This window comes from Aulostomus chinensis, chromosome 10 (genome assembly GCF_037954235.1).
Source record: "Aulostomus chinensis isolate RoL2024-O1b breed Wild chromosome 10, RoL_Achi_v1.0, whole genome shotgun sequence".
Taxonomy (NCBI): domain Eukaryota; kingdom Metazoa; phylum Chordata; class Actinopteri; order Syngnathiformes; family Aulostomidae; genus Aulostomus; species Aulostomus chinensis.
The window spans coordinates 23,905,542-23,923,440 of record NC_141329.1 but is presented as its reverse complement, the minus strand read 5'-3'; the positions used below and the strand labels follow the sequence as shown (position 1 = coordinate 23,923,440).

Sequence of the window (17,899 nt, the reverse complement as noted above, 5' to 3'; positions counted from 1 at the left end):
AATAGAACAACCTCCACATTTGTTGATATGAATGCTGTCTTTGTAGTGCTGAGCCTAAAGCAGTCATTTTACCCTCTCGCTCCTCCTCATCGGTGTTCTGGAGTCACTAAATGCTACAAAAATGAGGCGTCATGACAATATCAGTAAGATTCATTGTAAAATAAAACAATGAGTGACATGAAAATCTTTTGTGAACATCAGGTAAATTTCAACTGGACAAAAATAAGTTTAAAAAAAATCAAAAAAACAACATCCCTCTGATTCACTCAGGTCCTCACAAGCACGCTGAAGAGACGAACTGCAGTTGTTTTAGTCAGTGTTTGTGGTGGCATCTGCTTTTATTTAAATGTCTTAGACTGTCCACACTGCTCTTAGTTAAGATTTCATTGAACAACGATAGTGTTCAGATATTTCTGCAGAATTGGAGGATGAAGTCTTTTCCTCCTCTCTTGCTGACAGAAGGCGGTCATGTCAAGCATACTGATACCCGTGAATTCAATATCATAAAGGTGTGTTCCCGGGGGAGTTCTCCGCAGCTTCCTGACTGACTTGTCAACGACTGTCATGTATGTACAGCAAAGACCTTGCTTGCTCTTCCTGTTCACAAGGACAATGGGCAGAGTCCAGCTGATTTCCTCACTCTATGTCACTTTTAGTTTGCTTTTAGAGCCGTTTCGCTTTCAAAAGCACCAGTGGGGTTTGTAGCGGCTGTAGCTTAGGGCATTTATTCTCAACCCAGTGTTTAATTTCTAGTGTGAAATAACGTAAAATGAATAGAAATTTATACTTGACATGAATAAACAGTTTTCTACATTCTGCTGTGGAGAATGAAGCGACGACTCTACCTCCAGGACCATGCTCCCCAACCCCCAGTTTTTACATATTTAAAGACCCAGTTATCTCAGTAATATGCTCATGTTAAAATTCAAGATATTTTTAACAGTTTGGAGCTTTTCCCAGTTGACTTATTCTAGACAGGCACAAATGAAAAATGTTAAGAACCACTGGCTCAGGCTGCTGTGATTCCTGATTCTGTGTCTAGCTCCATGTTTAATTTTACCCCAGACACATTTGTGTGGATACAAATCATTTTTCTGTCTCGCTCTGTGTAATTCCCAGTTAGCCGCTTCACTTGGCTCTGATTCCGATCCACGCTCACATTCGGTGATATTGTGCACATGTTTAGCTTTCTGCTGACTTAAATCTTGTCCGCACACTGGCTTTATGTACCCTGAATTATTACATATTCTGTTATTTTTGTCCTTCAACCAACTTTTTTTTTGCAGTTAGATCTCTTTCTGAATACTTTCGTAATGCACCCTGTCACGCAACGCACCGGAAAGTCCTGCTCTGAATTCACAGAACAGAGCAATTCAGGACAATCCATCTATATTTTCCAGGGTGCTTTCCTCTCAAGACTGGTCCATGTTGGGAAAACCAAATCTCTCTGCTATTACAGGGGATTTGGGGCTCCCATGATTCTTTATGGTGTCCAGAATGTTTAGGAATGTCACATTTCTTCCTCTTTCCCAGGAGCTATTAAGATCCACAGCAGATGATACGTTTTAGCAGGGAGCTGAGAGACGTTCTGCACATCAGTCACAGTGCAGTACAGCTCAGACACTGATTTGCACTTTCATATGTGACACTTTTCTCCACACATTCCATGCTCATGTTACTTTTATTTTCACCTTAGCATTAGCAGTTTGCAAATTCAGCTTAGTTCTGTACTCTGTTGCTCTTCCAAGCTGTTGTTTTCCCTCTTAACCCTGTCGTTGTCGCTAATTTGTTGTTTGTGAAAACTTCTTAACTGAATTACTATGAATGTGTGTGAAGTAGATGTAGGGTCTCCAGTTGGAGGACAGCAAATTGAAATTGAAACGAAGGCAGTTTCTGTTCAGTTGGGCAGGCGCTTGAGTTTGCAATACTGTACTTATCCTTACACTGATACTTGAGCAGCTTATCAGAAGATAGCCTGTGCACCTGTATAAATATAAAAAAATATATATAACCAATCATTTCTCAGATATGCAAGAGAGCGCAGCTGCATTACGTAAAATAGCTCTGTACTGCACACTCCAATTTACAACAATATATTATCCTGGAGTTAAAGGCAGTACAGAATGCAGGATCTGAATCTGGACTTTAATAAAGACAGTCAATTCACAGCTGAAAATCCCTCCAGCTCTGTCAGAAAGTACATATAAATATAGTGAATTTTCACCACGCTACCTCATTCTGATCCCACATTTGATAGTTAGCTCACTGGTTGTAGCAACTATCTATGAAAACATGTTTCAAACACTAAAAATATCACTCTATTTGTGACCAGAATGCATAACAAGTCATTATCCCCGGGAACAGTACAACCATGAAATGATTTGCTCAACTGTGGAGATAGCGACAAAATGAGACTGCAGAGGGAAGTCATCATGCGCAACATCTGCCTACGGTCTGTGGTATGCTGTGAATCCTCAGGGCAGTTGAAAAGCAGCAGAGATACTGAGACGCTGGTATTGCTGGAATGTTTTCTAACGGTGTTTGTTTTGTATTGTATTGTCTGTTTTTCCACAGCTGGGTACAGTTCTGGTTACATAATCGTGCTGCATGCAACGTTATCATGAAGCCTGGAAAAACACCACCCTTTGACGTGAACGCTACATGCTGTGGTTTCTAACAAGGTATTTGCAGAGCAGATACAAGTTAGCGTAATATTTGTCGATCCAGTTTAACTCTGTCAGTCTTCAGTGTTGATCTGCATGATAACATTCCTGCTGGCATGCAAACCTGCAACCGTACGGCCACAAGTTCCAGCAACACAGCTGGCTTCATTCTCCTGCACTCACTTTAATCTCTCAGTGCCATGTGAGGAACACAGACACTTCAGTACGTCTACTCCGTCTTGACAGGCGTGTTGATATTGCTGATAGGAGGAGGGGGGAGAGAGGAGACATGACAGCACAGAGTGTGTTTCTCTACAGACTCTATCAGCGAATCGGCGAGCTGTATTCCAGTCAGAGGCACAGCGAGTACAACATGAAAGATTGGTTTAAATGAATGCACTCGATCATACCATTTCAGTATGTTACTCACGCTTAGTTTGCCAATATCTGATTTTGAAACAGTAAATGCGGAGTCAAGGATTTCATATTGTATGAAGTTGCGGGTCTCCTGAGAGTCAGAAAAAAAATCAATATTAGGGCCTGAGCCTGAAGGTACTTCAGGCGAAGACCCTAATATGTTTGCTCGGCAGAGCAACATCTTAGCAGCACTAAAAACACACACTAAACAGTGTCCCAGCCCCCCCCAACACCCATGAGGCACCTCGGCCATACACACCCATTCAAAACCTGGTACTAGACTGTTCTTGCTGTTAAGGAGCGTGCGCAATATGCGCATAACGTGCATAATGTGATTTCACCCCCTGAACATGCATAAAATTCCCTGAAATTCGGCACACTTCTCCGGTCTGGCGACACACTCACTATTCTAAAAAAAAAAAACTAAACTAAAAAGTCTATAGCGCCACCCACGGAGCCACACAACTAAAACATAATTTACAGATAATTTGGAGCGCTATAACTCCTCCCACGAATGTCCCACAAACATGGGACCAACACCCTTGGACTCGTCTCATGAAGACGCAAAATTCATACACACTGACCCCTCACCTATCTACAACAGAATGTCCACAAATGGGACAAAACTGTCAAAATTAGGACTTTTTTTACTCCGTGAACAAAATCTATCTCCTCCTACGGCTTTAATGGTATCGCTTCCAAACTTACACACATTAATTTCCCAACTCTGCTCTTCAAAAGTCTTTAAAAACTTTGTAATAACTCACTCGCTGTCCATTTTACAAGCCCTTAAAGTCGGGGACACTCATTTTACGCTTACAATGGAAGCCTATGGGGAGACCGTGTCCTCTCAGGGTACATACTGTCAAACAAACGCTTATCACGTCTACACCATACATCCCACAGCTTTAACAAACACACCAATGGATTCCTGACAAAAATCCCTACAAAAATATGGTATTATGTGTCACTCTTGACCAACGTATGCCGACTTATTCCACTTTTCCACACTATAATTCTGTTGATCCTCCTCTCTCTCCACTCTAGCACAGATCAGAGACAGAGCAGTGGGGGAGGGGTTCTTAAAGGGCCAGCTCTCAGCTCTGCTCTCTCTCTCTGATCAGACTCAGGCTTCGAACTCCTAAACTACAAGGCCTCCAGACTTGGCCAAGACACCTTTGGATGCGGGCCGGTGTCAGCGGTGCTTGTTAGGGCCTGAGCCAGAGGGTACTTCAGGCGAAGACCCTATTATGTTTTTTTTTCTCTGTTTTTCTTATTATCAAGATAATATTTCCCAGCAAAAAACAAGTTGGTAACTTAATTTAATTCCAAATGAGAAATACAACAGTAACTTTGACCTTTTACCATCAAAATCTTTTCAGTTCCCTCTTAAATCCCAGTGGAAGTTTGTGCCAAATTGGAAGAAACTTATTTCAAAGTGTCCTCTAGATATCCCATCATCATGAATGGAACGGACAGAATCCAGCCCCCCTGCGACCCTCAACAGGATAAGCAGTAGAAAATGGGTGGATGGAACGGACAGATTGACAGACAACATTTTTTGTCAAGTGCATGCAGCACGCTTTAATTCAACTGCAGTCTATTTCCACATTGATATATGTTGATAAATTATTCCAAACATTAATAACCCTTCAGAAGTTTTTTTGTTTGTTTTTTCAAACCATCCAAGTCTTGCAAACTCCCACACCTTTGATCCACTTCCTGTTTAATTCACTGCAGGTTTTAATGACTGATACACTTAAGTGAGTTAAAGCTGCAGGAGCAAGTTGCTGCAGTTAATTTGCAGCACTGAGGATATTTGATCCGTATTATTGTTTATCTGATGGCAACTCAAGAGCTGAAATATCTGGCGTGGTTCCTTGAGTGTCTCCTGTGTCAAACTGTCCTAGAAAACAAACCAGAGCAAAATCCATAACAGAAAGAAAAGAGTGGGTACATGTGTAGCCTGGTTGGAAAATACTCACAATTAGGAGGACGATTTTTGAATTTGGACATGAACTGTCATTTTTGATCTCTTCCAGTTGAAGTGAGCAAGTGGGAAATTAGCATTCATATCACTCTGTAACTCAGTACAATAAAAAAAAAAAAAAAAAAACCTAATATCCTCTCACATTTGCTTCTTTCTGGAGGGGTTGGCACTGAGCTGGCCCATCTGCTCAGGATCTGCGTCCGAGCCTCGGTATGCCCGCCATCTCTGGCAGTTGGACAGGCTGTCCATGACCCCACCCCCCACCCCCTGTTCCTGTCTTAACATAGTTGTCATAGCAGCGGGAAGTTGCTCCATACTGGTCACCAGCAGCAGAGGAAAGCTGTGCTATTTTCTTTTCTTCTCTCCATGTAATTTTAAAAAATGTCATTTTTATTTCCCCCCTCAAGGTCACACATGCTGGACCAAATGTTTCTGTCAGGATAGTTATGGTTAATACCATGGAAATATAGATGTTTATCTTGCATTTGAGGCCAAACCACAAGTCTTTATAGTCCCTAAACCACATAATCTCATCCATCCTAACGATTTGGATTCTGAAAAAAACATCAGAGAGACACTCCTTCTTCCTGGATGCTCAGCAGATGTTGTATAGCATGGTGGACAGAGTTGATCATACTAAGCTTAGTCCATGGAGCAAAAAACTGATAATATAGAGCAAATAAATGTGAAATTTATGACACAGGACAACAGGAATATGCTGCTCATCACAAGAACTTTGAAGGTGTGTGTATTTCAGTGAACAGCTAGTGTGAATGTGATTGAAGCTCCTGTAGATACCACATTCCTGGTGTTGAAACTTACCAGTACTGATCATACATTCTGACTGATTTATGCTTCTCAGGTGCTCATAAGATGAAAATCAAGAGTTAACGGTTGGTGCTCATGAAAATATGTGAATGTGAATTTACCACTTCATATGATGGCATGTCTGAAGCTTATTCTCTTATATTTTGTAATCTCATTTTGAAATAAGTCCGTGACTCTTATGAAATCTTCCAACAAGAGTATCAGCAGACAAAAACTTTCAGCTGTGCCATTGACAGTCACGTTTTGGGGGCAGCATGACTCAGGAGATGGAGTAGCTGTCTACTGGGGAATAATCAGGGTGGTGTTTGCAGCCCTGCTCCCCACCTGCGCTCTACACTGTGCTGCCCACAGGCAGAGGAATAGATTCCATTTTGACTTCAGTGTTATAGAATTATTTAAATAACTGGACACTTAATGCCTAAATGAACAATGTAAAAAGAAATCAGTGTAGCTTTACAGTCTTACAGGCCTTAGTTTAAGAGCTATTTCCATAGGTTTTATAGATTATACAAGGTTACAGTTTTCAAGTGTAGGCACACTTTGACTCTCACAGTCATTCAATTGATGCCAAGACTTTTTCCTGAATCTCCCCGAGTCACAGGGTTCATGAGTAGAATGCTGAACCCCCGCTTGCTCCTGACGAGCCGCTTGGTGCCTTGTGGGGCAGCCTTCACCAACAGTGAAGACTGTGTTTGTCATAGCCAAGGAAGCAAGGTCAGTGTTTTCCTGCAATGACACAAGACTGTTTCTCTCCCCACCGTTTTAATTTATCAGGCTCAGGAGCAGGCATGGCTTCTTATGTTCGTTACCCTGAGAGAACACCCAGCTGCGTTTGAGCCCAACTGTTCTCACTCCCACTGGCCTTGGAAGGTTCTTCTCCGCAGTCGAGATAGATCACGCTGAGAAACGGCCGCTGTTCATTTAGTGCAGCTGATTGCTCACATTGGCCTTTTTTCCCAAACGTGTCTCACTGTGAGAGCAGAGGTACAGACTTTCTCTTCTCCTTCTCTCTTTTGTTCGCCTGCAAAGAAAAAGCAGCGAGTTTAACTGCTATTGATCTCTCTTCTTCTCTTTCTCGGGAACATGCACCTGCATATGTTTGTCACCTTTCCTACAGTAAAGTGGCTCACAGCATGTTGTCAGCCCATTGCTCATACTGGGACAGTATTAAACTGCATTTTCATGTGCTTTGGTTGTCGAAACAATATCTCAAGCCTAGTTACGAAAGCTAAACCTTGTGTGCCTTTGCTAACATTTCCATGTTTCTATTTAGACAATAGGAGAAATGTAAACCAATAAAAGGGCATCAGGAATGTCACTGACTGAACAAAAGATTAGGAAACAATGAAAAGTTTGCTCAGATAAATCTTATCTCGCTGGCAAAATAGTGTATTTGTTGCGGCTGCATTGCTGCTGTGTGTGGCATGAACACTTGTGGAGGCTTTGGAAAATTCCAAATTTTTACATCAAACTCATCATCCATCTTTTTATTCATTTCAGGCACCCAAATAATTTGTTGTCAGCCCAGAATGTTGTTCACCGGGGGTTGCCTCAATTAAGAGCAATAGGATTTTCACATTTAATTTTCAGTTATTGCAGATATAAATTTCTGTGGTGACCAACAAACACCACATTTATGATTTTTTTGAAGCGTATATGCACGCTCACCGCAACTAGCTTGGCAATTATTCTATTTTTAGCACAATGATGATTAATATCCGCAAAAGCCTCATTTAGCTACAAGTTAGCAATCACTGCTTTGAAGACACATAAACGTTTTCTATAAAATATAGTACTGTCACATTTTATGCAATAGAACAAAACATCAAATTATCTAAAGCTTGTGTTAACCCCAGACCTTATTTCAGGCATTTAACCATAACCCATAGATTTAGAGACCAGGGAAACGGACATTAATCAATGTTAACATATTTCCAGCTTTTGTGAGTCCTTTCTACACCACTGTTTATCTTTGGCTCTGATTGGTTGTCTAAAGTGTGATGATAATTCACTGATGAGGGAATTTAGTTATCAAAAAAAAAAACGTGGAAACTTTAAAACACTGTTGACAGATAATCTCAGCCATGGTGCAAAGAATTTTGTGAATGACAGAAATCAGTCAGCACTCATGTTTTCCCTCCAGGCCAGAGGTCAGATTGAGTCCAAGTGTTGATTTGTGGCTGTGGTGTCACGACCTAACTCCTGGTGAGGAGGCTGAATAAAGGAAGTGAACGATCCAATGAACCTCCAAAAGTACAAGGACAATTTACCGTGTGAATTTTTTTTTTTCTAGTAACAGTGCCATCAGACTGCGTGAGAGGAGCAAAAAAAAAAGTCCACAACCAGTGAGTGTGCAAACGCTCAGACATGCCCCTTCCACGTGTATGCTCCATATTCGTCTCTCACTTCACCCCCCGCTCCCTGTCCGTGGTGTACATTAGCTGCTCCTTCAGGTGTGTGCAACACAGAATGACAAAAAGACTATTGTTTGATACAGTTTGGCTTGGATAACTAGAATATGTTGGTGTCTTCTTTTTACTTATATGTACAAGCTGCGAATCAAGTATCAATCGTGGCAGCTTTGCAGGAACATACCAGAGAGCATCCTGTTATTTCAGGATTAATAAAGTGGCTCTTATACCTCAGATTCAGTGTCATGAAATATGATTTTGGTTTCAGTTCAGCATCAAATCCTCCTGCAAAGATATATTATCTTATAAATGTGTAATATGCTCCAGTAAATCATTGTGCTTCAAAGCTTTCCGCTTGATTTGAAAGCATTCCTCAACCCAGTGTTTGGAAGCATCAGGTCATGGCCGCGGTTCATCTTGCTCCTGCCTGGCTTGGAGGGTGAAGTCAGCCATTCCTCAGCGCTTGTTTCTGAGGGCTTGTAACCCATCTCACCTTGTTCTTGCACAGTGCCAACTGCTCCTTCCACCCCCCCTTCCCCTCGCTCCTTTCTTTTCTCCTCCCCTTTCCATCTCCAAACAAATACACACTCTCCCTTCTCTTGCGCATTTTCTGAATGGTTTAGTCTCCGTTAGCTGAACACTCCTGCAGCCCCCCGGGGGAACACTAGCAGGAGGGGGTGATAGTTGTGATGACATGCTTGCCTTTTAGGAGAATAGGCCGATGCGGACATAAGTGTGGCTTTGTGAGGGGCCTCAGCTTTTGTAGGAACCAGCGTCACTGTTTTGCCATGATCTCAGTGACAGTTTGGGGCAACACACACAACTGTTTTCCACTCTGCAGCAGGTGAGTGTTTTGGTCTTGTTTTTTTTCCTGTAGTGGACACAGAGATGATTGATATCATCTCAATATCTGTCTTCACTAGACGTATTTGTGTCTAGAGGGTTTGGTTGTTTCTCAGTAAAATGTCTCTAACAGAACTTTAAAATTATATATATATATATATATATATATATATATATATATATATATATATATATATAAAACCTCACACTAAATTATTTAGCTCGTCTGATGAAGTGTTCTTGCCAGTTCATTTATGCGTGACTGTTTCCCTTCATTTAAATGTTCATTTAAGAAGAAAGATTTTCTTTGCTTTAGTGTTTTTAAAAAGGGGGTTCTTGGAAGGATCTCTAATCTCCTGTACACTTATTCATGCGGGACAAGTTTTACAAGAGGCACCGAATTGCATTTACATATTATGTAATGTTGTATTTTACACAGTCACACATAAATGCAGGAGTTTCTGCCATTTTGTTGGTTAACTTTAATTATCTCTAGATTTTGTCCTTGTCTGAGGTTGCTTTATCTCCTTGTGCTGTAAAAGCAAACAAGTATTTTTGCGTGCGTGTGTGTATATGTGTGCATGTGTGTGTGTGCATTTGTGTGTGCGCGCGTGTCTCAAGGCCATTTCCACAGCACTGCCAACTGCAACTTTCTCAAAGACAAAGCAGAGATGTGTGAGTCAAAAAAAAAAATCCCTCTACAACTCCTTTGCTAATCAACAGATTATGTATCTCTACTTACACATTCAAAGAGGAGGTGTTGACTTCCCTGCTTCAGCTGCACTGATGTCCTGCCTGAAAGTCATTCGGGTTTAAAAAAGATGATAAACATCTGAAGCATCACAATCATGGAATTTCCTAGTTTAGATGTCTCGGACATGACAAAGGTGTATTTTTAAAGAAAGGCTTAATGAAGGGGTGAGGGGGATGTTAACCACAGTTGGCCAGGTACATCTTCAGTCCTGATGAATGGTGTAGTGCGTAGTAAATCACTGACTGGGGAAGCGCAGTCAGATTCCTCTGTGCAGTGATGTCACCAAGATCAGGAGTGAAACAGATCCAGACTTGAACAGCTCAGCCTGAGACAGATGTTCAATTTCACAGCAAACTCTGTGCTGGATGGGGTGTACTTGGAGCTGCGCGGAGCTGAATTTGGAGTCTTTATGTCAAACTTTGTTTCCACCCTGAGATAATCACAGGACACCAAGACACACCTTAAGAAGTATGTATCTGTTTTATCTGTCTACATAGGATTTTTGCTGCGTTACAAGATGTTTAATTTCTTTTTCAGGGAGCTCCTGCTGACTTTGACTGAGCATTTTGGATAAGACATGGCATTCCTACACATCAAGCACAAGTACCTGTGGATATATGTTTTAAACTATGAGAAACTTTAGAGGAAAACAATAATGGAGATTCCACCTGTGGTGAAACTGGAGGATCAGTCTTTTACAGTTTCTAAATCACAGATATCGGTGTCGGTGGAAAGCTCCACCAATGGCTCTCCAGACCACATAGGGGATGATCGTCTCCCTGAAGCCCAACGTTGCTCACAGCTGGAACCGCTTCTTCACGTAAAAAAGCTAAACAACAGTTCTGTGAGTCACAGTAAGGTTGAGGATGTTCAGCAGCCTGAAGAAGCACCCGTCGTGGTTGGAGATGCACCTTTGGACTCTAGTTTACTTGCCTCACCTCAGCTTCATGAGGCAGTTTTTGTGTTCCCATCACCTCCCTTAAATGAGGACCCATTTCTGTTTCCTGGAGCAGAAGGACAGTGTGACCCAGTGCTTCAGAATAATCCTGCTCAGACAAACTGTGAATATGTTAAACCAGACATCAAGAACTTTGAGCCAGTCTCAAATGGCCATGTTGTTCAGACTTCAGAGGAACCTCAACTGAACGTGGACTGCGCTCGTACTCTCACTGCACCCTCTTCAAGCCAGACAGATGTGGATCTGCCTCGTATTGTGAAACACAAACCGAGCTCCATCACCTTCTCGGACAGTGCTGACTACCATGCTTTCGTCAATGACAGCTCTGACGATGGGGAGTCTTCACAGGAGGAGGATGGTGATCATGATTACTATGACGACAATGATGTCTTCCCTGAGCTGCCACAGAGTCGAGAGCACCTCATCAAACGCAGACACAGGAGCAACAGCAAAGACGGCTTGAAGAGGAGGGATGCAAAGAGTGCACGAGCAGAAGTCAGTCATTCAAACAGCAACTGCGGTTATGAAGCAGAAGGAGAAATGAGCAGTAAAGAGGTATGTTGCTACTCTTTCAAAATCATCCAGAAAAATTCACTGGTGCCGCTGCATTCACTCTTTTTTTTTTAATTTTAGTAAGAACAGCTGTGCACTACTACCAAAAGTTCCAAGCCTCAAAGTTTTACTCTTAAGAAAAGCATGGTCCTCCTAAACCTCTCTACATTCTCTACTCCCCCTAATTCCTTTTTTGAATGAATCTAATCTCATATTATAAAAAAAAGTATTTGTGCAACTGCCACTGTTCTGAGGTACAAGTAATGTAAATTCAGTGTAATTTGCAGTGCAGGTAGTCAGATATCGTCAGCAAATTTCTTAGAGTAATAATCATATATGAAATCACATAGAAAAAAAGAGGAGAATATCTAGAGGCACAAAGATTGCTTGTACAGCAACACTTCTATGAATCACTTTGAAATAGCATACTACTTGTTGTAGGGATAAACTTGTAAGAGTGTCACCATCGCCTATGATGCCCTATATTTGTACCTCCATAGTGTGAATTTTTATATGAAGAAATTTTTGATAAATGTAGTAGAAATGCCACAGAGAATATTTATGATTTTTATGTATATATCCAAGGGAATTAAAAAAAAAAAAGATCTATTTTTAGTGGCATTATTAATGTACATCTTTAATCCATTTAGGGAAAAAGAGTGTGAAAGTCCATATTTGCCAGCCTCCAGCAGCTGACATCATTACGCTGTGAGCGAATGCATAGTTGGTGTAGGTAGGAGTACTCTGACTTCCATAAGGAATGCAAACATCCTCTGCTTTCTCTCCACTCCCTCAGCAGGCACTCGTGTTTTCATTGAGACGTTGCAGCTCTGAATTAGCGCTGAACTACCTACACTCCGTTGTCTTTAGGAAGTCAAGATACATTTTATTCACCCTTTCACGTAACCTTTAGCCTCACCTCGGTTGCAACCATCACGTAAGCCCTCATCACTTCTGTTTATTACCCTATCAAAGTTTCGTCTGGACATTCATAAATACGTTCATTTTAGATATACTGTTTTTTGTTTGTTTGTTTTTTTTGCCCCTGGATGATATGGTACTTAATGTTTGCTTTATTTTTTAGCATATTATAGTTCACATGAAGGGCAGAATTTCACAGCTGGAGCGGATTAGTCTCCACTGGCAGGTGAAGTAAGGTTGAGGAAATGCCAGCTTTATGTCCAGAATGACACTTTGCCCTGAATGGATTGTTTTGGAGAACATTGGAAGAATGCAAGGAATCCACGGGAGCCTGTTGTAAATATTATGAAAGGACAGCAGGTCAATGCCTCTCATGCGTCAAACCAGAAGCTCTGTTATGATATGTTTGCCTGTGATGTGGGCATCGTGGTATAAATACAAGAAGCTACGAAAACACTGAGCAAAACCTGTGACATGTGTAAATAAACCCCTTTGCCCCACTGTTAGTTGAATATTTGTTTTAAATCAATAAATCACACTTAGAAGGATGTAGACGCCACAAAAGGTCTGAAAGAAAAAACATGCACAAGTTGCCTCAAGTCATAAAGACAGAGCGAGAGCTGCAATAATTAATTGAATACTAAGTAAATTAAACAACCAATATTTTTAGAATAAAGTATTTCAGTCCTTCTCAAGCAAAAAAATGGCAAACATGGAATGGTTTCAGGTGCTTTTTTATAAGGATTTTCTGATTATTTTGCCATTTATGATAGAAAAGAATCTGCTTTTAGACTGAATGGCCAAATGAGGCAACTTCAACATGTCACTTGAGCATGTAATGAATGCATGTTGTTTCATCACGAAGCAGCCCAAATCCAAAGTAAGAGGGACTGAAAGCGGATACGGACAAAATAATAGGGTCTTTGCCCTGGAGTACCTCCGGACTCAGGCCCTAATAAACCAGTAAAAGAGCAGAGATTTGCGCAGTCCATGGCTGCAGTTATTAATATTAACCACATGAGGGCACTATATGCATGAGCGTTCCCATTTGACTCCTCATGACTCCTCGTGCTTGAATTGTTTAGCTCATCCTTGACTAAATGCCTCTTAAGTACACAGTTATGTCTTTAAATATCTGTACAGATCCAGAATGGCTGTGAGCATTTGCTATTTTGCATTACAGGATATTAAAAGTGTAATTTATTCTTAGAAGTAGCCAGGTAGTCGTTGCCCTTTTGGATGATTGGCTGCTGCATTTGTAAACCTCCATGGTGATCTCTGGCACTCTCTGTGGGTGGCGCAGACTAGGCACTGAGCCCGGAGCTCACACACTTAACTCCTCATTTCCATGTCAAAGACGCTGTGTTGGTGTTCACAATGTGGCCAATTTGTGCTGATAAAGTTATAGTCAGCTCACATGTTGTCCCTAGAAGATAACATTAATGCATTCATCTAAAGGACTGACTCATACCAGGCCAGTTGCCATGGTTTGAGGACTTTACACAATTGCCTCGGCCGGATCGAAGAGAATGGCACTGAGAGATGAATCAAGGGTAGTGTCTCACTTGAGCGTCAAGCCTTCTGTGGAATTTGACTCATTCTAAGTGGAAGTGCCCACATTCCTAAACAGCACCTTGTGGGGATGTCACTGAAAAGAGACAGTGTGAATGTGCTGTGAAATGAGGCATCTCTTCCTAGAATTTGTGTTTGTCTCCAGACCTTCATTAAGAATCCATCTCATCTGTCAGTTTCTTTCATTTCCTTTTCTTATACGTCTATTGATTTTGGAAAAAATCATGTGTTGGAAGATTTTTTTTTTTCTTCTCATGACCTGAGGAGAAGAAATGTTCTTTTAATGTACGGTTCTCTATTTTCCCCCCTTGTTTTCACTGACACATGTACCACTCTTGATATGTGTCAATTAAAAAAAAAAAATGCAGTCAATTATGAAAAAAGAAAAATCCTAAGATTTGCAGTATAAATTGAATTTAGGACTCTATGTGGAGTCCCAGTATGTCCCAGTAAATATGAAATTTTTGCCTGATTCATCCATATGTGGGTCATATCATGCGAAATTAAATGTTAGTTAATAAGAATATCCATGATGGGAAAAAAAACTGCATTTAAGAAATAAGTCTGCATAATCCAATCATATAAATTAAGCCTTAATTTCATCAACAGAAATACATTTTCCAAAATCCGATTTAAGAGGGATTCATTGACATACACACTCTGAAATGATATCATAATAATCCAGCTTTACTGCATGTGTCTGCTGCCATGAACAGCAACAGCAGGCTATCTTGTCCCTAGTCTGTGATAGCACTCTGATCCATAGCTCTCTGGATAATACCTGGGGAAGATGAAAACTGTAAAAACATGTAGGAGGATTTGCTTGGCATTAGTGTCGGTTGTCTCTCTTTGAATCAGAAGGTTTCCAAAAGTTCTGTCATTGCTGGTGTGGCTGTATGTCTTGTTTTCTTGTGGATGTAGGGGTTCACTTTGTTTTACTGGTACAAAAACAGTCATCAAACAAGGCAGAATAAGAAAACCCTGGACTAGGACCTTTTAAACATGTTTGACAGACATAGAGAGTAATGCTGTCTAAACATACTGATCCCATGTCAAACTCTTTACATTCCCTGGTCAGCAGCACACTTGGACAGCAGACATCGAAGAGAAGGGAAGCTTTTTTTTCCTCTCACTGACTCCAGGTGCCTCCTCAGGCCTCAGAGGTCAGCAGGGGGATTGGCCAGATTTAGTTCATTCCTCTGGGATTGGGTTGAAAAAGTGCTGGGTCAGTCAGTCAGTCAGCTGACCCTGGGTGGTCAGAAGAGTGAATGGACCGTCTGGTGTCTGGTCCCTTAATTCCTCAGAGTTCAGTGGGAATGCAACAGAGTACAAGTTTGTCAGTGCCTTCTGATGGAAATAATCTTGATTTGTAGCTTCATGTACAATTATTTTCATCCTCATAGCAACTATGAATATAAGATAGATACTAGGGGAAGGCATAGTTCTTATCCTTTGAGGATTTTGTTTTTTGTGTGATATTTTGTATTTTTTTTTAAATGGCTGCAAAGGGTCAAAGAGTCTCTGAAAGATTGTAAAATGATGTATCATGTATATTGTCCCCAAACAATTAAGAGCAAATAAGTTTAAAATAAGTTTGAAATTAACTGAAAGACACTGAGGCTGTTGTAAGTAAGTTAAACTTTGGTGCTAATTTAATTCCTGGTAGTCGCTTTGGTCACCTTTTATTGTAAAATTTAGAAAGTGGGACTATTGCCTTATACTCAAGTTACAGTTACAACCTCTGATGTAATCTGAGGGCCAACCCACCTCTGTTCATCCATCTCCCTTTGCAACCAAACCAGCCCTTAAACAGAAAAGAGGGTTGGTCATCTGTTTAGTTTTCTATGTAGTTATAAATGTACAGTTGTACTTCATCTGGATGGATTGTGTTCTCTGAAATCTGAATATATCACCTGAAGGAAAATGTACTTAAAAAAAAAAAAAAAGCAGAGGACCGTAGCTGCTTCCCTGAGTAACCCCTTGATACATGCTAATATGTTGCGTTTGTTAAATCCCTCAGTGAAAATAAGGTCCTCTGTATCAAAGGCAGGACTTGTGTCTTATAGGAATTAGGTCAAGCTGATAGTTTGTCCTCATATAAACTCACATTTTTGTCCTCTATCATGTTATCACCCAACTTGTGACTGAGTGAAAATGCGAACAGGTTCCTTATTCATTTTAAAACCCTTGTGACAGGGACAACACTCTGTTAAAATCATTACGGGATTTTCCCCATCAGAACTTTACTTTCAATGACATGATTGTGCACTGCAAGATTTGGCTTCAGAAATGCAGTCCTCTGGGTGGGTCGCTCCGGCTCATGATGGAGGCATTCCATGAAGGGGAAACCTTAACTTACTTTTATGACATGTTTGTTGTCTGTGTTGCAATTCATAGGTGTCAGAATTAACATATTTAAAGTCTGGAAATGGGTTTATCACATGCAGAAATCTTCTCTGAGTTGTGTCTTGGAGTCAATCAGTGGAGGTAAAAGTCACAGAATTAGAAATTGTCATAGAAGCTAAAAATTGTATGCTTGGTTTAATCAATATTTGGAACATATCAAACTGTGGGCTGGTTGTGGTTGATTAGTGTGGGTTAATCAGGAATATTTGATGAGAAGATACAGAATTTTTATGAACCTTGAGAAATCTGTTCATGAATTTAATGGGTCTCCTTTCATGACCCAATAAGTCACTGTCCTTAAGGATACTTCAGCCAGAAAGTGTATTTTGCCTTTTAAGTGCTCATAGCTAAATGTCTCAAGCTCATGGAGATGCATGACTTCTCTGCGATGCAACTTCTTCAGAAGGCCTGAAGAGCCAGCCATTAGCTGAGACCCATGGCTAACAACAACCAAAATGTCCAGAAATGTTGGTTTAAATTCTTAAGCGCGTTGTCCGGTATAAACATATTTTTTCATTGGGTTCAGTAATCTCAGTAATCCACAAACACTTTGATGTGAGCTACAGACTTATTTCTTTGCTGGTCTTTGTGATGTAAAATCTTAGACCTCCTGCCAAAGTCCAGGAGGAGTTTCTCAGCTCATCCTTGATTCTGCTACAGTCTCAAAAACTGAGGTGGTTTTGGTTTCATGTTGGGATTCTTGAAGAAGGTCTTCAGTGTATGTATGCATGCGACCCTCCCCATGGCTGTCGGAGACACACACATCGATATCTCTCCCTTCTGTTGGCCTGACTCAAATTGCAAAACGACATTGATAATTTATGCTCTGGGTGACTGAGGAGGTCCTGCTGATTTATGAGTCTGAACCTCCAGCTCATGACTGTGAGAGGATGGTCTATTTATATACACGACGTGTCTGGGGAGCAGTGAAAGCCAGTGCAGGGAATCCCATCATTCTCCGTATGGTACACATGTCTGCACTGCAGCCCTCCTCTGTAGCTCTCTCACCCCGAGAAGCTGTGAGACAGATCACATTTCCATGTGTGGCAGCACTGTAGTCCACTAATGTACCATCTGCCATTTACAAGATATTTTTTTGTATTTGCCTGTGAACATGATGAATAGGTCTGGAATGACAAGGGTGATATATTCACTAATGAGCTAGATTGTAACCCCAAATAATGTTGCAACAGGTTTGACAGCCAAATTATTATTTTTAAAAATTTTGAAGTTCACTTCAGGCATATAATTAAGATTCGAAGCAGATTTGATGAAGTGTCAGCAGCTCCGTGTCAAATTATGCCTGTGTGTGTGTGTGTGTGTTTGTGTGTGTGTGTGTGTGTGTGTGTTGTTGAGTGAGTTCTCCCTGTGAAAATATGTGTGTACATAATTGCTGATTAATGAGAGTACATTTTCTTTTATAAGTGTCACAACTTGCACCTTCATAGGAAAATGTCTGCAATAAGACCAAACAATTCTGTATAAAGAGAATGAAAATAGGTACAAATGCTACAACTTGTAATGAAACTTCTAATAAATTAGACTATATATATGTATGTATGTATGTATGTATATATATATATA

General features: G+C 40.7%; 1 protein-coding gene across 3 annotated transcripts in view; it reads left to right on the top strand.

The window, feature by feature from the left end:
* Positions 1 to 17,899, top strand: part of stard13b (StAR related lipid transfer domain containing 13b) — a 75,214-nt gene that overhangs the window by 3,043 nt on the left and 54,272 nt on the right. The window contains exons 2-3 of one of the 3 annotated variants that reach the window (XM_086216545.1): positions 2,575 to 2,681; positions 10,444 to 11,419. In XM_086216545.1, coding sequence (XP_086072671.1) covers positions 10,562 to 11,419 — 858 coding nt within the window. In that variant the 5' untranslated portion in view covers positions 2,575 to 2,681; positions 10,444 to 10,561. Of the gene's footprint in view, positions 1 to 2,574; positions 2,682 to 8,910; positions 9,154 to 10,084; positions 10,375 to 10,443; positions 11,420 to 17,899 lie in introns of those variants that run through there. The other 2 variants (XM_086216543.1, XM_086216544.1) reach the window with 2 other exon arrangements.